The 27,431-nt window shown below is 43.3% G+C and overlaps 1 protein-coding gene across 1 annotated transcript; it reads left to right on the top strand.

Moving 5' to 3' along the window:
- Positions 1-12,434: 12,434 nt before the first annotated feature.
- LOC118407772 (uncharacterized PE-PGRS family protein PE_PGRS54-like) lies at positions 12,435-22,774 on the top strand. Its single transcript, XM_035808289.1, has 7 exons — positions 12,435-12,571; positions 12,899-13,342; positions 15,963-16,092; positions 20,617-20,664; positions 21,239-21,431; positions 22,271-22,431; positions 22,724-22,774. The coding sequence occupies exons 1-7, from the start codon at positions 12,471-12,473 to the stop codon at positions 22,772-22,774; spliced, it is 1,128 nt and encodes a 375-aa protein (XP_035664182.1). The 5' UTR covers positions 12,435-12,470.
- The last annotated feature ends 4,657 nt before the right edge of the window (positions 22,775-27,431 follow it).

The raw sequence follows: 27,431 nt of genomic DNA, 5'->3' as shown, positions 1-27,431 counted from the left end.
TCAAAAGTTGAAGTCTATGGCATACTCATCAACGGGCAAAATGTGCTTTGAGCACAGAGATGAAAGAGAAAGTTAAGGACCGGCGCCTGGAAATAGCAAATCAGGGCTGTGATGATACCATTCCTAGATGCTTATTCAAAGCATCAAATGGACAGGCCATCCTCAAGGAGCTTGAAGCTTTTATTCCAATGAAGGCAGGCTTCGAATACTGGTACAGTATCATTCTTATGATATTTAACAGGCCAGTAAGGTTAATAGCTAAGCTGTGAGAACCAGCAATGGCATCAGTAAATGTAAGCTCATCTTAGCCAGCAAAACAGCACCCTTCTGATAGTATTACTGTCGATCACAGTGGATACTGGTAGAAGACTTTTCTCTTTTCTTCCTTAAACTGGGAAGACATCGCAGTGAACATCGCAGAAAAGAAGAAACAATATGTCATCAATGGTTTTACTTTTGGATTTCCCTTGGAATTTGGGCCGAGAAACAGCTCATTGTTTACGATAATAGTACAATAAAGTTAACCAAGTTTTACATAAGCTTCCCTGTGTCCTCAAAGGCCGCTATTGAGAACGTTGAGGCATTGAACGTGACTGATAAACCGTCTGCTTCATTGCTCTGTTGATGGAGCACGCAAAGTTTTTAGGGACAACAGCACAAACTACCAGTGCCCCTCCACAGGACCCAACCCTCCACAGCAGCCCGGATCTCTACCACAACCGTATCACTACCCCAAAAAATGTTACCCGAGATCTACACGATGATCCCAAATTTCTTGTCACAGTCATGTCACTTTGGCTTTGACCAGCTTGATATTTACAAAAACAGATAATCTAGAAGAATCAATTTCATATCATTCATTAATTATGTCAACTTCGTCGAGAAGGTTGAGAGCGGTGGTAGAAAAGGGAGTGACAAACCTGCTAGAAGGAATCCATTTGGAAGCTGGCTGAGAGTGGAGAAATCTCAGTGAGGAAGAGCAAGGGAGACGAAAGAAAATTCGATCCGTCACCTGTGCAGCCAACAAAGTTCAAAACACCGCTGAGGCGATGGCGCGACTGCACAGAAATACCTCAACCATGGGCATGATGCCAATGAAGTCAAAACGGCCCACAATTCGCCAGCTTCTCGGAAGAATGGAAGAGACCCGTGCCTTTCGCATATCTCTGAACCAACAGTTACAGGCCGCAAAGACCCTCATGGTAACCCTCAGAGCTGCAGAAGTCACAGAGACTATTGAGGATGAAATGAAAGAGATAGAGGCAGCCGTATATCAAAGACAGTGAGAATTGTGGAGGACATACGTTCTTTGCAATACAATTCTTTGCTCCGAATCCTCCGCCTGAGATGTGCGCGGCAAGTAGTATGGAACTTGCAAAGAATTAAGGGAATATTGAAGCTGACATACACACCACATGCAGCAAAAATTTCTTTCGATATTTTGCAGTGTTCCTAAGCTACAGTGTCACCTACATACTTTCTTCTTGTTCATAGCTAAAGGCAGGCTCTGTTGTTAAACGATTTTGATTTTTCAAGCTTTACTGTTTCATGACGTATTTTGAATATCATTTTACTTTCTGCAGTTTAAAGTTATAAAGTTTTCTGCTGTCTGCTTGTACAATAAACTTCTGTATTTTTACCTACTTTCATAGTTGTCTTTGTGTTGTCTGGGCTCTTTGGATATCAGTAAAGATTGACTGTATAGGTATCATAATAAAACAAATTATGCGGTCAGACAGCTGCTATGCACAAACAACTGGTAATTTCATTTTTTAATTTTGTAGTGTCGGGTTTTGAAGTTGTTCATCATAAACGTAAAACCAGACATTGACTTTCTAGCGTGTTAATCTGTTTAGTTCTTCTAACAATTGAGGCCTATGCTGTGACTACGTCCATGTCCCCTGATGCCGTAGACAAGCAGGTGGACATCCCAGACCGGCTAGATCGTTGAGAATTGGCGAAGGCGACAAATGGAAAGATTTCCGATCAAACATTCATCTTTTTTCCTCTTCGATACTACAGCTTAAGCAAAGATGATATTGATATTATAATTAATGGATCTCTGTTTCTGAAACTGTTTCAAAATCACTCCACTTTGATTTGTAGTGTTAAAAGTTATGTATTTCTGACATTTATACCATTTTATACCTTGGGACATGATTAGTTATGAATGTGCGGAAATGTTTCAACAGTTATGTGTATAAGTAAAAGGAAAGGTCACATGTAAACAAGATAAACTCAGGTATTGATTAACTATCGTGAAACCAAGTGAATTGATCCAAGCAGAACATTGAAATACCAATAAGAGGACTTTGATATGGGTTTAATATGACTTTTATCACCAAACGTAATATAATTTCTGTTTATTTTTTAACAGTATGACATCAAGGATAGCTGTCATACCGTTCATTCCAACTGACAAGCCCCACGACGCGATGACGGACACTGAATTGAGTGCTGATCTCGAGGAGGCAAAAGCGGAGGCACCTAGAGCTATTGGAAGTCTCATCTCCCTTGGCGAAGTGTTTTAAAGGGAGGAGGAGCAAGCGTTGCTAAGCAAAATTGAGAAAAGACTGGCAGCTATATTCCCACCTGGAACTCTGACAACTACACAGGTCTATGCTCTGCTGTTGGGGTTCACAAAGAAGGTATCACAATCCATTTTATGTATGTGCTGCACAATACTTCTTAACTGTTATATAGATTTTAAAATTTAAGTCAGGGACAATTCTTGGGCAAGATGTAGAATTACATGCAGCTGCCAGTGTTTTCACCTATATTCATTCTGATACTATCTTAAAAGGAGCCGAAGTGTGTAGCAAGCAGGAGTGTCATTTAACCATGCCCTAAATAGTGTTATCAAGTTTTACATGACATACAAAATGTATTTGCAATTATGCTTAGGCCCTGGAACTTGCCGAACTTGATGATGAAATGGTGACTGTGTGGGACTATGTCAAAACAACTGTGGCACAGTTAGTCAGCTCAAACCTTGGAGCCACCCCAACGGCAGAAAACACGAAATCAGACATCATTGAGGCAATCAAAGTTGCCATGTCTTCATTGACCTTCAGACAGGTATCATTAAGTTATGCTAATCAAAGCACTTAGTACATCTATTTCCTAGCATTTAACATTTATTTTTTGTCAGTTGCATTCACATAACGCATGGTCTGAAATGTGCATTGTAGGAACCTCGAGCTAATCAACTGTGTGGTGAAGTCACCATTTAAACAGTCCATAACAATATTGTGCATGTACATGTGTGTGTTTTCAAAATCTACAGAAGGAACATCTGAAAATGTTTGAATATACTAGACAAAGGGTTATGTTAGTGTATGTTAGTGTTGTTTCAAGGTATGTACCATATGGTTTCCATATATTTATCAATCAATCGGTGATTTGAACAAGTTTATTCTCCCAAAGGATAAGGGGGTTTAGTATAAAGGAAACAACAGCTGTCTAATGTCACCATTAGCATGTACTCAACGAGGACAGGACTAAATTGCAAACTGACACTTGTATAAATCGTGTTCTTGCAGATGAACATGTGCCTTAGAGTGACAGACATCACCCCGAAGGACCCTGCGCGTGATCGCAATTTATCCTGAGTCACTACATGCCTTCACTGGAGACCCAGGCTTCCACCGTGATGAGCTGAAAAAGTCGTCATCCGCCCACACCAGAGCAATTGTCTTCTTGCACGAGAAAAGCGACAAGCCTACATGGTCATCAAGCAAAGGAAAGGATAAAAAAGGCACGTCAACTCAGAAGAGTGCCATCATCATCCCGGTGGCAGAGGCACCAAATCTCGCACAAGGTACTTTAGGACAATATGTGCAAAAATTTGGACCATCTAGGTTAAAGGCCATGACACAAAATTATGGAAGAAGTTGAAAATAGAAGTTTGAAGGAATGTGTGTCTCTAATACACAATAACATGTTGTTCATCCAATTAGGTTTAGTAGAAATTCCCTTTAGTAGAACCAACATTTGTGTAGTCGAAATATTTCATGGATATATGAAGTCTGTTGTACTTCTAGTGATGGGTAAGACGGAGGAAGTTCTCGGGCGTGTCATGAAAAAAACACAAGCTCACGATTACATAAGACATGCTGCAAGAATTCAAAGATTACGCCACTCCATGCCTGAGGGAGAAGTGTTTCGCCGTACATATCTACCTTGTGTTTGCAGGGCTTCCTAATCATTATGACCTTGTTATCTCATTTTTTTTTTTCAATACAGTTTGTCACAAAGAGGGTATGGGCCTGTTTTGCAACCTGTTGGAGAAGTACATGGAGCTCCACCCACCACCCTACAACCCCAATCCGTAGTTTAATGGCAGGGCGTAATCTACGTCGACCTAGTTACTGTTTGAGGGATTTCTGGACTTCACTACTTAAAATTTGAAAAAGCAAATTTCATTTTACTGTTAAGTTTGACAGCTGTATATATACATATATATAGTTTCTTGTATTTACTCATCTCTAAAGCTTCTAGATGGACCAATCACTGGCCGGCGACAGTAGAATGCGTATCGGGAAATATCTCTAACGGTCCCCAACCGTCATTCTTCAACCGTCCGAGTTCAGTGACACACACAGTTGCAGTTAGCTGCGTGCGTTTCGACAGTCAGCAATCATGAGATACCACTACAGCTTTGAATCTGAATCGTTCTGGAGAAAGGTAACGTGAAAATATTTATCATGATTGTCGTTGTCCGTGAAGGCCGATGAATGGTTGTCAACGCTTGAAAGAAATTTGAAAGGGGGGGGGGGGTTAAACTATTACTCACTTCCCATCATGATCCACTTCCTGCCACCTGATTTCTACGAACACTACACCCTATTTGTAATGGCCATACACATCCTCCTGCAACAACCCATCACCACTAGACTTCGACTGGGCTGAGAGTTAACTTTTGATTTCACTTTGAGAACCTGAATGGCCAGCTCAGACGTCTGTGGAAAGCCTTTAACAGTGCTACGCCAGGACGCAGCGTCTTGCAGAATAGGAACCAGGTATTTGGACATGAACATGTTTCTGCTCATTAATCAATAACAATTTGATTTTGTTTCCTTACTAGGAAAATGACAGCTTCTCGTCGGAGGCAAAGAAAAGCAAGAAAGGACAGCATTCCTGGTTGTAAAGAACACGTCGGGGGTCCAGGCTTACGTTGTGGTCAACGGTAAGCCAGTGGCCGTATATGATTCAGTCGCTGGCGGTTTCATCGCCCGGACAGGAGCACTCTACTGCTACCAGTTACCCCACCCGAGCTGCATCGCACCTGCTATGGTATTCGTTGAATACCATCTCATGCAGGATAGGCAAAGGAACAAGACTTGAGTCCCGCTTTTCTGAAAGCGTACAAAAAGTACGAGGAGTTTGTCAGGGAGCTTGAAGATGACAGTGAGTGAAGTCTGTCCGTAAAAGACACTGAGCTGAAGTTTGTAAACCTTTTTAATAGACACTAAGGGTAAACTGTTTTATGAGACACTAAGCTGAAGTTTGTAAACTGTTTTATGAGACACTACTTGTGGTGTGGTTTATAAATTTATGTGCTCCTTTGGCCATTCCTTAAAGCTTTTTTCTCCTTGCTGTGAGGCGAATTAGCGACTTAGTGGAATTGTCACAGGTCTTGTTAGTGGTTATTGTCTGCAGAAAATGACGCAAAAACATGTGTTGTCCGGAGGGATAACGTCAGGAAGTCCCTAAAAGAAAAACTGGCGAACAGAAGAAAGTATGACCCCTCCAAAAATGTCAAGGTAGAATTCATTATGGAGGAAAACACACAGGATTTTGGAGGGCCAAGAAATGAGATGTTCCACCTGGCCCTTTAAGGGATATTTGAAACCAGTGGGCTATTCGAGCCAAGCCCAGATGCCTACCTCTCCGTCAATTCCCCTGTCGCTCTAGTGCAATGTGATTTTGTAGTAGCAGGCAATGCCATGGCCATGTCTGCCGTACACGTAGGGCCCTCTCCTAGCTGCTTTCATCTTACCATTGTGGCAGCTTTGTCTGGGGAGAAGCTGACAGACATGTCTCACTACCAGAATGCAGACTGCTGTCCCATCTACGAGGAAGACCGAAGGAACAGCAGACGGAAGTCTAAAAAAAAATATCACTACTTATCCCTGATTGAAGCTGTTAAAACGCTGTACGGAGTTCCTGACATCGCAAAGAAACTCCAAGATCACGAAAAGACGCTAGCTAACGAGGTGCCCCGATTGTGCGAGACATCCAGGCGACATCAAAGTGGAAGCAGTGGTACTCAAAAGATTGATTTTTCAATTAGTAAGGTTCTTTTAGCACAACCAAAAAATAACTTACTTCCGACGTTTCGGTGTCTGTCAGACACCATCATCAGGGTGGAATGACGGGAACTACTTCTTGCTGCTACTTATAGCCGATGTAGGTGGCGTTGCAGCAGCAAGAATGCCATCCCAGACGTGGCTCAGCTTGTATCCCCCCTCGTCTCTGTTCATGACTGGCACTGATTTTCTGATCCAAACTGCTTCTTTAATCCATCGAGTTCTTCTGTTTTCCTCTCTGTCAATGACTCTTGCCCCCTCCCAGTCTATTACGCAATTGTTTCTATGCGTAATTGTTTCTATGCGAAACAATTGCGTAATAGACTGGGAGGGGGCAAGAGTCAGGTTGTAAAAATTTCATACATGTCCAGAAATGGGTGAAATGTACGAAGTTTGGATCAGCCTACGTCACACGTAATTTCCGACAACTTCTAGCTTCCGACAACTTCCGACAACCGCTGTCGGCAAAGTTCGGGAAACGTCGACAATTATCTGTGACGTAGCTACGCTAAGTTCGTACATGGGGCGGACCTAATGTACGATGTACGATGTTCGAAGTTAATATGTTTTCTACTTTGTGGGTTATGCTAAGTTCGTACATGGGGCGGACCTAATGTACGATGTACGAAGTTAAAATGTTTTATATTTTGTGGGTTATGCTAAGTTCGTACATGGGGCGGACCTAATGTACGATGTACGATGTTCGAAGTTAATATGTTTTCTACTTTGTGGGTTATGCTAAGTTCGTACATGGGGCGGACCTAATGTACGATGTACGAAGTTAAAATGTTTTATATTTTGTGGGTTATGCTAAGTTCGTACATGGGGCGGACCTAATGTACGATGTACGAAGTTAAGATATTTTGACTATGCTGTGGGTTATGCTAACTCTGTACGCAGCATTCTATTCTACTTTCACCTGTCGCACATGGTAAATGTGAAACATGTAGAATAACGATGTTTCGTCTGAAAAAAATAAAAATGCAACATGCATTGCGTTTATCTTTTGTTGAACATTAATTTTGATAATTTACAAGGTCAGCAGTCCTGCTCTCTCCAGTTTTATCTCTTCTCGAACATTGTGTAGATGGGCTAGGTACAGCAGGAAGAAGATGAATCTTTCACGACTCATGTGCTTTGTCATCCTGTTGTACCTAGACAACCAACTGAACACTTGTTTACACGCGTCAGTATCTATCTTTAAGTAGGAAAGGTAAAGTTTTTTTAGAATTCTAATAAATGTTGATAGTAATATATCATGATAAATGTTACGCCACTTAAAGATTAAAGTTTATACCTATAACATGACGTAGAATAGCTTTGGTAATGAACTTAGCACTGTGCCATGTCAGCGAGAACGTACTCAACATGCAATAAAGACACAACATTATACACTCATTCACTCCATCAATCTCCCACGAAACCAATTCCTTTACTAAGCCGATGCCTCTTTACTCAAAGGGTTGGTGGAAAAGTAGTAGCCATTGGTAAAATAAATCAAAGAATAGTTTATTGCAATTCTTGTCTACTAACTAATTTTTGGTAACATGAAAGGGAGCGGACAAATAATACAAGACGATGTAACATATGTTTCAAGAATCTAACTCTTTATTTTAAAGTCTATCGTACATCGTACACCAACCCTGCCCCTCTGTACTAAGTTAGATTTTTAAGTTCGTACATCGTACATCAACCCTGCCCCTCTGTACTAAGTTAGATTTTTTAAGTTCGTACATCGTACACCAACCCTGCCCCTATGTACTAAGTTGGATTTTTTAAGTTCGTACATCGTACATCAACCCTGCCCCTCTGTACTAAGTTAGATTTTTTAAGTTCGTACATCGTACATCAACCCTGCCCCTCTGTACTAAGTTAGATTTTTTAAGTTCGTACATCGTACATCGTACATCAACCCTGCCCCTCTGTACTAAGTTAGATTTTTTAAGTTCGTACATCGTACATCGTACATCAACCCTGCCCCTCTGTACTAAGTTAGATTTTTTAAAGTTCGTACATCGTACACCAACCCTGCCCCTCTGTACTAAGTTAGATTTTTAAGTTCGTACATCGTACATCGTGCATCAACCCTGCCCCTATGTACTAAGTTAGATTTTTTTAAGTTCGTACATCGTACATCGTACACCAACCCTGCCCCTCTGTACTAAGTTGGATTTTTTTAAGTTCGTACATCGTACATCAACCCTGCCCCTCTGTACTAAGTTAGATTTTTTAAGTTCGTACATCGTACATCGTACATCAACCCTGCCCCTCTGTACTAAGTTAGATTTTTTAAGTTTGTACATCGTACATCGTACATCAACCCTGCCCCTTTGTACTAAGTTAGATTTTTTAAGTTCGTACATCGTACATCGTACATCAACCCTGCCCCTCTGTACTAAGTTACACTTTTTAAGTTCGTACATCGTACATCGTACACCAACCCTGCCTACCTGTACAAAGTTAGATGACATCACTTAAAACTTCCGAAGTTTTCCGATTACGGTCTATATCTACCTTTAACTTCGTACAAGTTCGTACAAGTTCGTACACACTAACTTCATACAATTACCCCTTTTCTGGACATACCTCAAAAATTTTGAACAAAGACAATACATGTGAAAAAGGATGTCTATTCAATATCTATACATATACCATGTAAAAAGGTTAAGGGAAATATCAATAAAGATTGACCAGCAAATTAAAACCTATCATTCTGATATCCACAGTGACGATTGGACTAGTGTGGAGGGGTGTACAGATCCCTTAACTGATTTTCGATTCATTGATAGGAAAGACAGAAGACGCAATGATCACAAGCCTCATGTCATGGACACGATCTTCACAACTAGCAAAATGGCTCAAAGTTCCTACGAAGTCAACAAGAAGGCCAACTTGAAACAGTTGGATGGTAAAAGGATGACGGCAATGCAGGGTGAGTCGAATGTCTCTTTTGTTGGCTCAGACTAAATTTATGACTTTTCAAATGATAGAAAAATTACAAAAGCTTACAATATTGCTGTAAAATAGGATCAGTACTAGATATACAACTGGTATCTAACTGGGAGTGGGCAGAAGCTTTAGTGAAATCAGGGCAGCTAGTGGCTGTAGTGTACAGTGAACCCGACCGCTGCTTCTATGTAGCGAAAGTGCTGAAGACCAGGGAGGACAAGGAGGATGAAGGGCAGGTGAAGGTCCAAGCCTGCAAGTAATCTGCCACAAGTGGAATTTGACTTTTGATATAGACACTTCATAAAATAGCATCCAGAGGAACATCAAGGAGTCACCAGCAAGAAATCCATGAGCTGTTAGAACTTCGGAATTTCCCTCTTTAGCACTGATTTAGAAATGATTGTTACTTTATACAACCACTGGCGGGTCCACCTTGGACACAGGGGAGGACGCAGCCACTAGCGGGTCCAACCGAACCCCGAAGAGCAAGGCTTCTGACCAGCTGCCGGGATCATAAACGTTAATAAAGATGTAGCAAGCGCACAGCAGGCAGTAGATCGTGAAGAGGGCAAAACTGGTGGCGCAAAGTACACCATCATAGATCTTCTACTTATGATGCATTCTTAAGACATTAAATTTTAAAAGACAGGACAATGTTTATTCTTTTAGTCTCGATTGGCCGGGGGATTTACATCGTGGCCCCAACTAAGAGAGCAGTAAGCAAGGAAAAAAACTTCTGGACAAGGTCAGAAGACGTCTTCAGCACCGAGGAGATGGCGGAGGCCAGCACCAAGGGACTGAAAAGTCGACTTGGGGTCTTGGACGCCAACAAGACAGAGGCTATAAAAGATACGTTAAGTTCCCTCTTATTAAAGCCCATGAACATTGTTTTGTATTAATCCATTTCATTCACTTCAATCCAGTTACATCAACTCTCAGAGACAAACACTTCCGGCGCTCGGTTCGGATCGGGCTCGAACATCTGATGTTTGATGCTGCGTATTATGATTGGAGCATTGTTGGGAGACCATGCTTCTGTTTTGTATGCGATGAAAAACGGCACACTTCCGTGGACTAGTGCTAAGGAGACTATAGACCACACCAGTGAGCAGTTCATCCGCACCCAGGCGAGCGTTTTAACAAGGAAGGACTCATTACACTTTGGGACTTAGACACGGCTGATCAAGACATCACATACCAGAAAGAAGACAATGGTAGCGATAACCCTATTGTTCCAGCCGTCAGCTACAAGTGTCGTAAACCTAAGGAATACATTGATTCGACTTCGTACTAAGGCAGTGAAGTCTAAGGGTGAAGATGGAAGAGAATCGGCCAGCCCTAGTGTCCAGTCTCCGACCAAATCACCCTTCTCGTCCTCATCCCAGTTGCCCCCTAAGGAAGAACGTACTAAGGCAGTGAAGTCATCAGGCTCAATCCTTAATGACAGTGGTAAGTACATTTTACCAATAAAACTGAAATAGTTGTATCCATCAAGCAACGGGCATCCTAACTGGTTTCAGATACAAACTACTTTCACAAAGCAATGCTTGTGTACCACGACAAGCGCATCGCTTTCGGCAAAGACAACTACCTGCTGCGGATGAACCTGGCCATCCTTGATTGGGTGAGTGCTACGTATACTGTCACATTTGCTGTTCTCTGTTGGCTGGCGGTTATCACATGTGACTCCAAAACTCTGTCATCCATCATTACAGGTAGATTACGTAGGTACATACTGCTGTTAGCTTGAAGATGTTTTATGTATGTCTTGCGCGGTCATCCATGACTTCTGTCCCATTGCTTGGTTTCCACAGTAAAGGTTTACACATTATCTTATCTTTTTTCCTACAGCAGTGGCCTTTAAAAAAGTAGTATCCTGAAGAATTTATTACAAGTAGGCTGCTTACTGCTTGTGTTCTTTTTTCCTTTAGGTACCATGACAGCATTCTGTCACGAAGAGCTCTGAATTGTGCTTCACCTCGTGTCTTTCCCAGAGTGCTGTTACCACTGTGGCACGACTAACATGGGTTTTGCAGGAAGAGGACATTGCTCATCGACGGAGAGTAGGTTGAAACATCCCCTTCACACAAAAAATCGCAATCAACCAGAATGCCGTCTGAATGAAAATTCTTTGTATACTCTGAACATTTAAAGTCTTCTAGAGTCCAGACTTAGGAGGCTATCTGTGCGCCTCTGAAAGGTTGCCTTAATAAGGGAAGAATCAGTTGATGCGGGCGGAGAAAGTTGTCTTAAGTCTACTGATGATGTGCCCTTGGCAGAAATTCATCCAAAAGCGTACGATGGAACAAACGGAACAACGTGGGGGTCGAACTTAATGCACCTGAGGAGGGAATGTCCAGTGGAAGTTGTGATCGACCTGTCACCGGACAATGTCCAATACAGCAAACCAATCCGGAAACTATGTGCTTGGGTAGGGGACAGTACAGCATATTTCATGGATTGCACAATGAAGGGAGACGCCATGAAAGTGACACAAAACCGTGACTGCCCATTCCAGATGTATGAACTTCAGTGGATACAGTCCTTCAAAGATCAATTCAAGCGTGCCAAAGAAGAATGGTGTGACGAGAAGGGGATTTTTGCCGGGTAGGGAGATTGCGACAGGAAGTGAGGTGGTGGAGTACTCTCCAAAGTAGAGGTTAGGCTCATAGCAGTTTGCTGGCTAAAAGTAGGATGAGCCAGAAGGTACCCCAGTTCAGGAAGTTGCCATGGAGATCTCTACAGTGCATACAACAGTCAGTCTCCCAAACAAAGGCACCTGGTTCCCAGGCAGTTTTGCAGCCACTTCACTGACAGTCACCACAGGAAAATTTGTCAAGCACACTCAGTCTGGCTTCTCCTGTAAAATGAACTTTATGAAATTTGTCGTGACCAATCAGGTTCCGTTCCTAAATAACACGCTCAGTGTGCATGATTTCATTCCGAGATGGCAGAGCCAGAGAATCCTACACAAGAGGAAGTATTATTTGCTGTCTTGTACTGTTTGTCGTTTGCACTGAAACTTACTGATGAACTATTTAAGGCGAAAAACAGTGTATTACAGGTAAAAACGGAAATTTGCATTTTGTCCACTGTCAGAATATCGATGTGCACATTGCACATGGGCACGTACAAGAAAGTCACGTTTCTTGTACCGTTTCATTTGTGTATCAATATATGAAATGACTCAATTTGGCTATTTCTTGCAGCATGGACGTCGACATCGACATGGGCGAGAGGGGTGGCGGAGGTCAGCGGCTGGCCGCCGCCGAAAGGCAGCGGCTAGCCGCGGAGGAGGAAGAGAGGCAAAGGTTGGTCAATTATGACATTTTATTTTGACGTGAACTAACATTAAGGTTTTAAACCTCCCTTTTAGGGATGTGTTATTGTTTGCGGTTCCTAACAGCCCATATTATTTGCTTTTAATACATTGAATGACTGAAGCGTTCGATTGTGACATTCCTTAATAACGGTGTTTATCACGCAGTACAATTTTCAATGAGCTATCCAAGAAGATGAAATATTTTCGGAAAACCAAGGATGCATTTGAATATTTCATGTGCCAATGATGTTACGTTTGACCTTCTTATAATGTTACAAGAAAACGCTAATCCGTATTCATTTCGTCTTTTTCTCAGGATAGTAGCTCCTCCCGCGTCGCTGACCTTCGCCCCCGAGGGGCTCCGTTTTGGGCCGGATCAGGGACAGGGACGAGGTGTCGGAGGAACCAGGCTTACCCAGGGCCCGTCGGGCGGAGGAGGTGTCAGAGGAACCAGGCTTACCCAGGGCCCGTCGGGCGGACGAGGTGTCGGAGGAACCGGGCTTACCCAGGGCGCGTCGGTCGGAGGAGGTGTCGGAGGAACCGGGCTTACCCAGGGCCCGTCGGGCGGAGGAGGTGTCGGAGGAACCGGGCTTACCCAGGGCCCGTCGGGCGGACGAGGTGTCGGAGGAACCGGGCTTACCCAGGGCCCGTCGGGCGGACGAGGTGTCGGAGGAAGCGGGCCTACTCACGGCGCGGCGGGAGGACGAGGTAGAGGAACCGCGGCGAGACGAGGCCGGCGTTTCCCATGGAAGAGTGGCCCGTAAGTTGTAATTGTTGAAAGTATAAAACATTTTGTTTCAAGAATTTTACCTAAACGATGTACGCATTTCAGCTCTGAAACTGCAATGTACTTGCCTTAGTGCATCCTGATATTGTTATTCATTCCTTTGTGCATTTATTTGTGCGTTTATTCGTGATTGATTCATGTGTTGATTTATTAATTTATTCATGTGTTGATTTATTAATGTATTCATGTGTTGCTTTATTAATCATTAATGTATTCATGTTTTAATTATTCATGTCTTCATTTATCAATTTATTCATGTATTGATTCATTCATGTCTTCATTCAGGACGAGGAGCGTCGAGGCCTGGAGGGAGGGGTAGGGGCGGGCGGAGGATGACGTCAACGAATCCAGGCACATACATTGAACTCAGGGTCATGACCCCACATGCGTCTTGTCCGCCATTTTTTTCCCAATTGTAACTACTGTTCGTGACCGCATTAAATACGTATAATTCAGTAATTGTAACATAGAAACTGACATCAAAATCTGGTCGTCAAGGAAGGTCGACTTTGTACGAAGCAACAAACCCAGCAGCTGCTGCAGGTTTTGTCTTAAGAACTTTGTTTTCAAGTTTAAACAGTTATTATAATAAGAACTTTGTTGTCAAGTTTAAACAGGACAGCTGCACAGCGGAACATTGAAACCCTCATGACAACAAAAGAAGTGGCAACTACATCGAGTGAATTCTCAGAATCCCAAATTTAACGCCAGGAGGCCATCATTGGTCCAAAAAGACAGAACAGTTACATTTCAGCTGACAGTGCAAATGAATCTAGTAAAGGTGAGGAAAGAATTATTTTCAGACATACCACTGTTCCCTACAGAAAGCACGACGATTGATAGGATGACCTACACACGTTTGAGGAATGCGGTAAGAAGTTCAACGAGATCTCAAGGCCCACATTCGCACTAGTATTCACACGGGAGAGACCCTACAAGCGTACATGGATACGGTCCAACCCCATCCCCAATAACGCAGGGCACAACAGCAAACAAAAATCAACAATGGTTACACAACACCGGCACTGATGAGGATTTCGGCCAGAATAACTGATGAGGATTTCGGCCAGCCAGAATACCGTTTACCTCGGCCCGACACGTTCAACGCCAGAAGACTCTCCCACAAACGGCCGCCATGACCCTCACAACAAAAACGATTTTCCCTCACCAGTAGTCATTTTGATGCTTCAAACTGTAATGTACTAAGTAACCAGCCTAACTACAAGATGACTGCCAAGGTTTTACAAGGGATAAAATAAGATGAAATACGAAAACAAATTCTGTTGTAACGTATATCGATCCCCACCTCACAACGGCCGCCCTACACTGACAAATTCCACGCGGAACAGAACTTAAATTGTATCATCGCGCGCAAACATCTGGTATGGCCGCTTAACTGATAATGTCCAGGCACATGCGTGTCTTGACTACGGCAGACGGAAATGGTCCGCTCTTCAATGGCACGCTAGAAAGGCGAAGGATCACTGGGAAAATCGAGGAAGAAAACTTGACGAACATGCTTCGTGAAGTTGCAACCTACCAAGGTTTTCCAGCTCTGAAAAAATGATTGGCGAGATATCATGACTAGGAATCACCGTGGAGACTCGTGACTGTAGTAACGTGATTATATTTAGAATCTAAGTAGTATTTAACTGTTTTTCTCTCATGTTTAACCAGCTCGAAAGTATCTTCTACTCTGAGACAGCTTTTGTAACTAAGGGTTACTAAGACTATGTAACATGGCTTATGTCAATATTGTGAAGAAAGGGAGTTGGGAAAGGGATTACATGAACTTCAAGCATAATTCAGTAATAATTGTAACATAGAAACTCACAAACTGATGCATGGAAACAATGCTCGTGAGTTCTTTGCTGAACAGAATGAAGAACATGTCCTGCATCATCTTGCACCTGACATTCGAGTTAGTATAGCATCAATTCTAGCCAAGTTCAGATTGTTACGGTGAGTTTTCAGGCCATCTCTCCCTCTGGAGACCTGTGCAGAAGATGTTACTCTGTTTTAAAAACAACTGCAGTTGAAATGGGTCAGCTTTTGACGTCACAGTTTCCATATTGCAGAATTACAAATTACATGTGCAAGAACTGGGCAGATCAACACTGTTGAATGACGAGGAGCCAGAGGAGCTGGAGGAGGCACAGGTGCGGCCAGGGGTGCGGGGGGACCCATAGGTGCGGGAGGACCCGGAGGACGAGGAGGCGGAGCTAGAGGCGCCCGGCGTCGAGGAACAGCCAGTAAGTTCTAATTTTTCAAATCATTCCTAACCAATGTAACGCAAGTTCACCTTTATTTATTTATTCATTCATTCAGGACGAGTAAGACCTGCGTCGACTATACATGTGAAGGGGGGGGGGGGGGTGCGTGGAGGGCGCCGCTACTCTACGTACGTGGCAAATATGCACGTTTCTAATTATGACGCTTAGATTTTAGTTGACTTTTAGTTAGGTAATTTTATTTCTCTGTAATTCCTTATTTTGTCAATGTACTTTTGACAAATTATTAGTCTAATGACTCTAATATTTTGAAGGAGGCCCTATATTAATGTTTTATAATGTTGATTTTTGTTGGCCACCAGCAGCAGGGAGGTGGCGGCCACGAGCAGCAGGGAGGTGTTCGCCTCCAGCAGCAGGGGGGTGTTCGCCTCCAGCAGCAGGGGGGTGGCGGCCACCAGCAGCAGGGGGGTGGCGGCCACCAGCAGCAGGGAGGTGTTCGCCACCAGCAGCAGGAAGGTGTTCGCCGCCAGCAGCAGGGAGGTGTTCGCCTCCAGCAGCAGGGAGGTGTTCGCCGCCTGCAGCAGGGAGGTGTTCGCCGCCAGCAGCAGGGAGGTGTCAGTTTTGTTGCGAGATACAATATGATAGGAAGAAACCTGAGCCCTGTGGATGTGTGGTATCCACTGTACAAGCTCAGGAGGCACCAGACGGAGACACCTGATGTTGGCAGCTCTGATCACAACAGTGCCTCGCGTGTAACCCGTGCCATTGTCACAATGGCAGAAATCCTTGAGAAGGCAGACAGAGATTGGGATGTATCTGCACCTTCCGGGTACCATCATAAGAGAGACCGTACTGGTGACATAGACATACTCATCCGCCAATTCAGGTCAGTCAACGCTTTAGTATGAGGAGGGGCACCAGTATGAATGTTTCCCATGACGATGTTAGGCCAAACTACGCTGCTGATAAACATAAACAAAAGGTAAAGAATTCTACAACTAGTCCCCAAGTAAATGACGAATCTTTACTATCACTATGTCCGTGGACTCATTCAGAAAGACAAAAGGAGGTCATTATTGTCATATGCAAACAAACAAAAACTGACGTAATTTTTCTTTAAGAAACTCATTTCAGAATTGATGTCTGTTGAAATACTGATACACCTCCACGCGGGATGGCGATTTCTACAGTTTGGATATTACGAATTGTCTGCAACTTATATTTTCTTACAATTGTCTCGACACTACAGAATGGATTGCCGACCTGGAAGACAAGAGGGGAGATCCGCGGTTCGCGGCAAGGAATAAGTCGTCGATCTTCACCAAATGCAGAGGAATTAGGAGTGACAACAAAAGGAAAACTGGGAAGTTAGGAATGCTGATTACAAGTTAGGAAAGATGGGAAGCTACTGTAGGTAATTTTTTCCCTTCTATAAGACAACAGCTCGCCAAAAATCTTTTCCATTTCGGTTTTTCTTCATTTCAACTATCCTTTCATTAATTAATGGCACAACTGTCATTGTCTGCCCTAAACGTCTATCAATGACACTTCTCATTCCTTTCCGGCGGACGACTCAGCCCCATAGCACCTACAGACATCCAGACACGGGTCTTCGGGATATACTGTGAGTTTGCAGTGACAAGTATGGCATTAACACTTTGTTTTAACAGTAAAAATCACAGCGACAAGACCAGAGCAAGCAGCAAAATAAGCAGGTATAATTCTCTATGATGGATCCTTACCGGCAAGAACTTGATGTTGAACTGACACGGACTGAGACAGATGATGACGTCATTACAGAAGTGAAGGACAGACTAATTGATGACTACTGCGACTTCTTGACAGCCAGATTTGGGAATCTGGAAGAGGGGGTGTTCAAAGCAGCTACAATTTTATTTGACCACTCAAGCTGGCCTGATGACATGGATAACCGTCAGTTGGCTACATTTGGCCTTGATCAACTAAACACTTACATGGCCCACTTTAATCACATCCTACCAGCATGTGATGACTCTGAAGATGCAGCCAGACAGGAATAGTTAGATTTGAAAGTGTTGGTTCACCGCCACTACGTGCACTTGAGACCAAGGGTATTATTGCAAAGAATCACACAGGGGTTGGTAGGCAGACCAGTTCAGACACATGAAAGTGTTAGTAGTGTAGCCCTGTACGACGTAAACGGAGGACACCCTGACACACGAGATGCTTGAAATAATCAGTGTGAGCAGTTTGTTATGTCACGGAAAAGCAGCAAGGTGACCTCCTACAACAGGGTAAGTTTGGAAAACAACTGAAGTTGACAACAGACCAAGCATGCCCAGAAGTCCAATTTGTTTGGTGAAAATGACTCAAGTCGTAGACAGAAACCCAATGCACACCTCTTGCACCATTCCAGTGTACTCATGACAAAACGAAACCAGACGTTAGAGTGGTTGGATGGCAAAACTAAGGACAAGGAACAACTACTAAAAGAAATTTAGAAAATGGCCCCAAAAGTCAAGGAAGCTGACAAGCATCATTGGGGACAAATGGAGAGGACGAAATCAACCATTCTCCTTGACAACAGGAAGCGAAAAGAGGAAAAAGAGGAGAACAAAATCACCACGATGCAAGAAGTACAATGTAATTGACAAAGTACATGAACATCGTGGCCGTTGTAGAACAGTACAAGATATTATATTAATAGACTAACTGATGGTCACTTGAGACGAACTGAAGTACAGTCAAAATGTTCTAGGCATTGCAGGAAAGGTACAGGACGTCTCCATTTCAGGAGGAAGTCAATGACAGATCGTCCGCCAATTTGACCTTTCACTACTATGGTGTTACACTTGTCACCACATTTATCACACGGCCAATAGCTAGGAAGCTTCGGACTGAAGTTCGGAGTCACATAACTCAGCATTTCTACTGCACTTTCTGACAAATAAACGTCTTACACTTAACGATACATGTATCTATTAAATGTACAGATCTAGAAAGCTTTCCCATCATAATAAATGTCCAGTATAAATGATTGTCTCTATCATAGGCATTTTTGTTAGCCACATAGTACAGGCAGCTTCCATATGTCTGTATTCTATTGTCATCAACATTAATACAGTTTGACGACTAACATGCTGATGAGGGCGCGATCTGGGAGTTTTTCATGGAATTCTGCAGACCAGTCAAAGCGGATGCTGTCACCTCAATCACCTGGCCCTATCATAAAATAATGGGTGAAAATGATGAAACCTTTACGGTTGAGGAACAAACAACTTACTTAGCAGGAATCTAGTTCAAGCAGAGATCACTGGGTAAAGAGTGTAGGGCGTGTAAACCCACGCATGATGCCTGGAAACTATGCTCGTGAGTTCTTTGCTGAACAGAATGATGCCCTGTATCATCTTGAACCTGACATTCGAGGAAGTATAGCATCTACTCTAGTCAAGTTCAGATTGCTACGGCAAGTTCAAAGGGCAACTCTCTCTGGAAACTTGTGCAGAAGATGTTACTCAGTATAAAAAAAAAACTGCAGTTGAAATGTTTAGTAAATTTGTTTAGTTCTTCTAACAATTGAGGCCTATGCTATGACTACATTCATGTCCCCTGACGCCGTAGACAAGCAGATCGTTAGACATAGGCGAAGGCGACAAATGGAAAGCAGTTGTCTGTATGACCTACACACGTTTAAGGACTGCGATAAGCTGTTCAACAATTTGAGTCATCTTAAGGCCCACATTCGCACTAGTATTCACACAGGGCAGAGACCCTACAAGCAAGCGTACATGGATGCGGTCCAACCTTCAACATCCCCAATAACGCAGGGCACAACAGCAAACAAAAATCAACAATGATTACATAACACAGCCAGTCCGGAAACTATGTGCTTGGGTAGGGGACAGTACAGCATATTTCATGGACTGCACAATGAAGGGAGACGCCATGAAAGTGACACAAAACCGTGACTGCCCTTTCCGAATATATGAACTCCAGCGGATACAGTCCTTCAGACCAATTCAAGCTTGCCAAAGAAGAATGGTGTGGCGAGATGGGGATATTTGCCGGGTAGGGAGATTGCGACAGGATGTGAGGTGGTGGACATGATCTACCGCAGGCAATTTGCATAAATATAATAAAATCTAATAGCTCGGTAGACTGTGTATTGTGACCATTTTTGTGATCATCCCGACTACAACCAGATGCATGAGCTGGGAACAATATATGAAACGTTTACAGAAAGGTTCCAGACAACATGGAACCCGGGACAGCAGATACGCATCGATGTTGGAATGGTCCCCTTCCACGGCAACATCCAACATGTAACCCGGACATGCCTGTTAAGTACGGGCTGAAGGCTTGCTAAGTCTGTGATTCAAACAATGGCTATTGCTGTCAGTTTCAGCTGGATGGAGGAAAGGGGATGGAGCCTTCAACTTATGGCATGACATACGACATTGTAGCAAAGCTATTAGAGCCGTACCTACAGCAGGGGCACACCCTGTACTGTGGTTTGGTCTGGGTCTCCGAAGTATCAGAAGATATGTAAAACCGGGGAGTGAGTATCCTCCCTCGTCATGAACTGTAAGCAGTAAATGCTCTGACTAGTTACTTTTGTCAAAAGAGTATGCATGTCTAAGCAGAATCGTGAAAATCTCAGGAAATTGTTGGAAGAGGTACAATCAAACACCAAATACCTGATCAGACATCATAGTAAACGTATAGCTCACTCGGCCAACCTGGTTGAGCGAGACTTACTGAAAGAAATAGATCTCCTCAGGTCCTGTCTGAATGTTGTTTGTTTTTGGAAGGGGGTGTTCCGACACAATGGACAATACACAGAAGCTAAAGAGAACCTATCCAAACTACGACTTTGGATTCAGCAGTTCGACGTGTTGGCTTTGTCATAAGTCAACAGCCTTTTACTCTTACTCTAAAAACATGATATTAGGAAGACTTATCAACTATCAAAAATTCTATTTACCTCTGTAAGAATCACAAACCTGCTGAGTTATGTTTTCATTCTTCTTTCAACAGAGTGAACCAGGACTGTCCTACAGCATCAAAAGGAAGGCCATTGATGCTGTCAGTATGACAGAGAAAGGGCATTTGATGAGAGGCAGGAGAAATGGACAGGGTTTAGCGCCATTTCCTAAAGAAATATTAGTGCACTGGGAAAGCTGTAAGGTACTTGCCAGGAGAATATCCGTATGAAAGCAACATGTGAACAGGCTAGAGAAGAGACTGATCAGAATGCATGACATCTTCAAGCAGTACATAGTTCTACCTGATCTTCCTTCATCTCACATACTTGTGATCCAACAGATATACCAAACTTTCAGATTGAAGATAAACAATGAACATTAAAATAATGCAAATTGAAAAATGAAGCATCCATTCTCCTTATATCTTTTTTGACAGTGATTTATGCATGTCTTAACCAGTACCCATCTCTTTGCATACAATTGTTTTGAGCTCTAACATGATTGAACCCAACTCAGAAGACATGATCAAATTATGCTTAGTATCTTAGTATACAACCGATATGAAGATGTCAACCCACTGACTGGTCACTTAATGAGTGTCTACGACACACTTAAGGTAAGATGTAAATATTCTGTAAATAATATTCATATACACGTGTATCTGTCATTTAAAGGGCCTTCGGCGAGCTGAACCAGGATCCCACCTCATCTACAGCGAGCTAAGGACCATCGTAAGGGACGCCTACACCTCCGGTGACGATCATGACTGGGGTCTGAACAACCTCAACAACCGGTCCACTGGGGAGGTCACCAGTGTCCTCACCATTGGATGTAGGTGTGAACAAAGCGTTGAAGGATCGGATGAAGGTTCACGGGAACACATGGACGGCCCGGTGGAACTCACAAAGATGGGGAACAGGAAGCCACCATAAAAAAAAACCAACATCTTGGACTGGCCGATATTGTCATACTTGTTAACTTCTAAATCACAAAAAGACATCGAAAGATACTATTTGGTGCAAGTTCTTCGCCCTTCAGCTGATCAAATTATCACTTGCAAATCCGCATTGACACAATTTCGAACAAGTTCGTTCGGCAGCAAGCAACACGTCAGCTGATCAAACATCAAAATTATTCTAAAAATGTCAACGGCACCAACACGGCTTGTCTCCAACACATCAGTAGAAATCACAGGAATAAGGTGTTCAACCTGTGCCTGGATGTGTTTACAGGAGGGAACAATACCAAAGCCGTGAGACAAGAGGCACGTCGGCGGGTAGGTCACTACATTGTTACAAGATGTAAGAATGCACTCTACACAGCCAGGAGACACCTCCCATGTTCATACAAAATGATGTATGACTTTGTTGCATGAAACTGTATCATCGTTTGATGACATAAAGTTTCAGAATGTTTGTATCATCTAGTTTCAGCTTGGGTCTAGTCGAAGCCATCCACCCCGCCCTCGGGACCATAGACTACAGACAGCCGATGACCATCTCTCGCCATGCTGCAGCGTTTTTTGCAACGCAACTATATGGAGCACAACAAATATTTCAATCCAGGTGAAGGTTGGGACCTACTGAGAGACTTATTCTGAGTATTCTATGTTTTTTTGACATTCAGAGGTGACAGGATTCTGAATGATTTATGAACGCCCGGCATCCCACACGAGGCCTGACAGACGCCTTACGAAATTCACACAGAGCACACGGACAAACAAGTAACTCTCAAGGAACCGGGCTTACCCAGGGCCCGTCGGGCGGACGAGGTGTCGGAGGAAGCGGGCCTACTCACGGCGCGGCGGGAGGACGAGGTAGAGGAACCGCGGCGAGACGAGGCCGGCGTTCCCATGGAAGAGTGGCCCGTAAGTTGTAATTGTTGAAAGTATAAAACATTTTGTTTCAAGTATTTTACCTAAACGATGTACGCATTTCAGCTCTGAAACTGCAATGCACTTGTCTTAGTGCATCCTGATATTGTTATTCATTCCTTTGTGCATTTATTTGTGCGTTTATTCGTGATTGATTTATTAATTTATTCATGTGTTGATTTATTAATGTATTCATGTGTTGCTTTATTAATCATTAATGTATTCATGTATTAATTATTCATGTCTTAATTTATTCATGTATTGATTTATTCATGTCTTCATTCAGGACGAGGAGCATCGAGGCCTGGAGGGAGGGGTAGGGGCGGGCGGAGGATGACGTCAACGAATCCAGGCACATACATTGGGCATCTTTTCTTTTTCTAGCGCCATCATGCGAGGCATTCGGTTGCAGCCGACAACCCTGCTCAGGATGGAGATCACTTCAGTGTATCTGACAGGGACGGCAGTGCGCGTGTATGTGTACCAGGTAAACATAACAATACATTTTGCAGACAAATGTAGAAAATAACAAATTTTCAAATGACAAATGATGTTGACACTTCAATCAATGTGTTTGTTTCTCCTAACTAGAATATAGACTTATAATTACATGTACTTTTTTTCGTTTATTTACACAGGGACAGGGCCATGCCAGCAGCTAAACAACAACGCAGGGACAGGGCCAGGGCCATGCCAACAGCTAAACAACAACGCCTTTGAACATTAAATAAAAACTTAGAAAAACTACCTTTTGATTTGCGCTGTTTTTTTATTCCCTTTATTTACCACAATTGTAAAAAGGCAATTTTGAAACTGAATACAACTCTTATGACACAAAAATTTTCTCAGACTGACAACTGTGTCTATTTATATCAAACATGACACAGGTATAAAAGAGCGGTGTAAGAAGTAAGATACTAATCGGAGGGACAACAGGTTCCCTTTCTCCAACAAGGAGAGGAACAGAAAGGACCTGGATTTCACAGACAGGCAGCTGCCATAAGGACGCGGCGCCGAGATCTACACCTGAACGCCTGAGGATGAAGACGGCATGGGCAATGATGATGGAGAAAGAAGACCAGTTTGTGGACAATAAAGATGGAGAGGTGGAGGAAGAAGACGAGTTCTCTAGCTCTGCAACGTCTCTCTTCCCACCTTTCTGCCTCGGCCTTACACCTGACATCACAACACCTCTATTCCGCCACGACACTCCTGCCTTAGATGCCTTTCCCCTCATTCAAGTTTTACAACTTTCACATAATAGCCAAGCTAATCAACCAACGCATTACCTCTTCACATCCCCAGGGATGTACATGCACCCAAAAATCACTGCAAAACAGATGGACGACTTCTACCAAAACCCATGCACCATAACTAATTATCTGTTCTATCGTATGATGATGGTAAGTCTGAAGGCAAGCAAATAGAGCCATATTCAACATATGTAAAGAAACTCCTATTCAAATTAGAATAGACCCTTCATCTAATTTTCTTTACTTTATTACTGCAGGCTTCGGCACCATCTCATGAGATCATCGACTGAAGTGCTTCTACTAGCATACTTTGTCACTGTTGTAAGATACTGTAAGCATGATACTGTAATTTTACTGCAGGACATTGCCTGGAGGCCTTGGCAAATGCAACCATATTGGAGGCCTGTTGTTTGCCATTGAGGCATTCAATAAACTGGACTGAAGGGACCAAGCCCCCCCCCCCCCCCCACACACACACACACACACACATCACGGCCATCACCCACATCAAGACTTTCAGAGTGGAATGTCCCGCGCAATGATAAGGCTAGCTTTCCCCTTCAAGAAGTTTATACTAATATTTCACACATGATAGTCCATTGAATTGATTTTCTATCACCATTACATATTTTGGTAGTATGTGTTTATGTGTCACATAGTGAAACAATTTCGTTTTACGTTTTCAACACTTGTCTTCACACTTCATGTTCTATGAAAGAAAGTTGCAATGATCTGTCTTATTTTCATTTCTTCATGACTTCAATCATGTCTCTAAATACAGTGGATTGATAAGGATGCTGACATCTCTGGTAACTTCTATGGGAGTGGGGTGAGATCGCCAACATTACACCAAACACCAATGTCTTTGCCGGAAACCTTACCGGCTGGCGCTGCAGCGGACGAAGTACTTCATCATCGACCACCAGATGCTTACAGGCGTGTCCCTGTATAATTTACTCCAGAGTAATTTTACACACCACTTTTTTGCTATCCCTAAAAGACACCTGCAGAATGACATGAAATAACAATTTCCCAATGAAGACGTTAGTTTAAGTCTAAGGTCATCCAATATTTTTCCCGGAATTGGAGGCTTCCGAGGATGAACAGAACTGAACTTGAGGCTTCCAGCCTACAAGGCTGAGGCATGACTTGATGTGGACCAGGGTGGGGAACGCCAGAAGGGGTGCGGGGAAGAACATCGGACTCGACCTCATCAATGACCTGAAAGGTTAGTTTTATTTTGTACATTGACAACATATGATATGTACAGCATACGTTTTGTGCCTTGTATTTCTCCTCTTTCGAAGTGCGACGTTGTGTAATGTGTCTTGAGTCTATTAATTAAGAGATAATATTGCAACCCGACCCACATTAAGCGTGACGAGGTCTATGGGTTTGACATGTTTTATATGGGAAGTGTAATAAATAAACAAATAAACAAATGTCCCATGTACTAGACCTGGGCAGTCTGGGCAAATACCATCATGCAATCAGGTGTGAAAATTTTGCCGGACGATAGGGAGAAAGGCAGAGCCTGTCAGTTAGAGTATTGCAAGAAGATAAGACGGGCTTTGCTCTCTTTGAGAGAAGTGTTGCCAGATGAGGCCTTTGAGAACCCGGAAAAGGTCTCGAAGAGAACCACCCTGTGGGGGGCTGTCCGATACATCAAGGTTCTCCAGGAGCTGTTGGCGGTGGATGAGAGGAAGGTAGGCGTCATGATACATGAATTTGTTGCCAGAAAGTCATTAAAAGGATTCGTGACCTGAGATATTCCTACCTACGGGTCACCAGAGTTCGCGGCACGCTGTGGTGCATGGCTTTCATGTGTGTAAAACGAAAATAAAACTGTCTGAATACCATTTTCACGAATACCTACAATTTTCAGGAAGAATGCGGGAGAGGTGATTATTAAACATGCACACAAGTTATGTAAACGCATGAGAAAAATACTTTCATGTGTCTCTTGGATATTTATCATGTTATGAGAATTCATTTTTGACTTCAACATGTCTGAATGCAGGTAGTGAGCAGACGTGAACGACACTGTCGTTAAGTATAAATTTGACACTGACGCTAGCGCGCTAAGTTTTGCTCCGAGGTTGAAATTGGTCAGCCACTCTTATCCTCTACTCCAGCGCACGACGCCAATCCGACAGATGGCAACATGGAATGCAACAGTTGCGCGGATCTGTTCGCCTCCAGCGCGATTGACAAGAGCCCAGAATGAGACACTAGTGCCGACTTGTTTGCGTCATCGTCAAGTTTTGAGGAGGCGCTGCGAGAAGGTTGCTCCATTGAGGTTGCTCGCGCAGCCCACCAGCTCCACGGAGCGAACTCTACGCACTATGAAAACAAACACTTGGGTCTCGTCACCTTCATGAAATTGTTAGAACTCCATGGAGGAGCTTCTTGACTGTAAGCATTTGGTTCACGTCAACTTCAACAAATTATAGTTGGGCTCTACTAAGGAGATATCGTAATGGACAGACATACAGAGTGCAGGGCTGATCGAGCTACCTCTACGCACTATGAATGTAAACATTTGGTTCACGTCACCTTCAACAATTTGGTAGTTTGGCTCTAGGAGATATCGTAATGGACAGACACAGAGCGCAGGGCTGATCGAGCTACCTCTACGCACTATGAATGTAAACATTGTGAAAGGTTCAGGTGGTCACCTCACTTACGAACACGCCAGAGGTATCACTGGCTGTCCCCTTGTTCGACGCAGCCAGACAGTTCTGTTCTCGGTTATTCAACACAAGGCAGACAGTAGGCCACACAACCCCTTCAGCAGAGAAGGACATAAGAGTCATGACGGAAGCAATTGTGAGGGGGAGTGTGTTCAGCGTCACTCCTGGAAGACGACTGGTCGAGACCTTTTTTTAGATCCGGTCACAAAGGGGATGAAGCGGATTCCAGAAGACAGGTGGCTCGACAACTTTCTGAAGAAAGGAAATGGGTAGGAGCCACAAGTACAGTCCAACCTTATATACATAGGGCAAATCAGGAGAGTTGAACATCCAATTCACACATCCGTTGAGTAACGTTGTGGCCATCAGGGTAGAGAAGAGTTGAGCATCTGTTGAGATTGCAGACATGGATTCGAGGACGAGTAAAGCTGAACGCCATACCAGGAGGAAGAAATGATGTGAATTTGGGCCCCTTATAGCTTTGTAACTAACTACAGGGGTATTTCTGTGCCCTGTTGTCGCTTTTCCAGCCGTCTTCCAGACGCCAGGTGTGATTTTAACTAAGACATCCACAGGACTACCGTATGGGAAGTTTTACTACAACTGTAAAATCGTTGGTTCAAGTATCATCTCTTCTCTTTTAACAAACTGACTGTGTAACGTCATGTTCTAGCTGGATGACAAATGTAGTTCGGGCACGAAGTAGTTCGTGTTGTTGTGGGGTGTGCAGGTAGAGCAGTAAAAGTTCGGGACTGACATCAGTGGGAGGTACATACTGATACATAGGGAGGGTCAGCAAAAATGTGCAAGGACTGAATCACAGACAGGTGGACGTCGAGTTCATTAAATAACTGTCCCACAACACCAACCCAAGGTGGCGAGTCAAACCTGCCTTTATTCATCCTTTGAATCGTATGATACAACATAATCCAGTATGCAAACTGTTATTGCTATGAATTCAATGTTTTCATACTAGTTAATCAAAGCAGACAAATGGATACAGCGTGATATATAAATGTTTACAATAGATCTGTTTCAATACTCTTTT

This window comes from Branchiostoma floridae, unplaced genomic scaffold (assembly GCF_000003815.2).
Source record: "Branchiostoma floridae strain S238N-H82 unplaced genomic scaffold, Bfl_VNyyK Sc7u5tJ_1457, whole genome shotgun sequence".
In the NCBI taxonomy this organism is placed as follows: domain Eukaryota; kingdom Metazoa; phylum Chordata; class Leptocardii; order Amphioxiformes; family Branchiostomatidae; genus Branchiostoma; species Branchiostoma floridae.
Note: the sequence above shows the minus strand (reverse complement) of the source record. Positions and strands in the feature narration are given on the sequence as shown.

Bases quoted from the DNA above. Each gene is read 5' to 3' on its own strand.
- LOC118407772 (XM_035808289.1), top strand. From the start codon at position 12,471: ATGGACGTCGACATCGACATGGGCGAGAGGGGTGGCGGAGGTCAGCGG. The intron at 12,572-12,898 runs GTTGGTCAATTA...TCTTTTTCTCAG, and splicing joins GAGGAGGAAGAGAGGCAAAG to GATAGTAGCTCCTCCCGCGT. The intron at 13,343-15,962 runs GTAAGTTGTAAT...GTTGGCCACCAG, and splicing joins TTCCCATGGAAGAGTGGCCC to CAGCAGGGAGGTGGCGGCCA.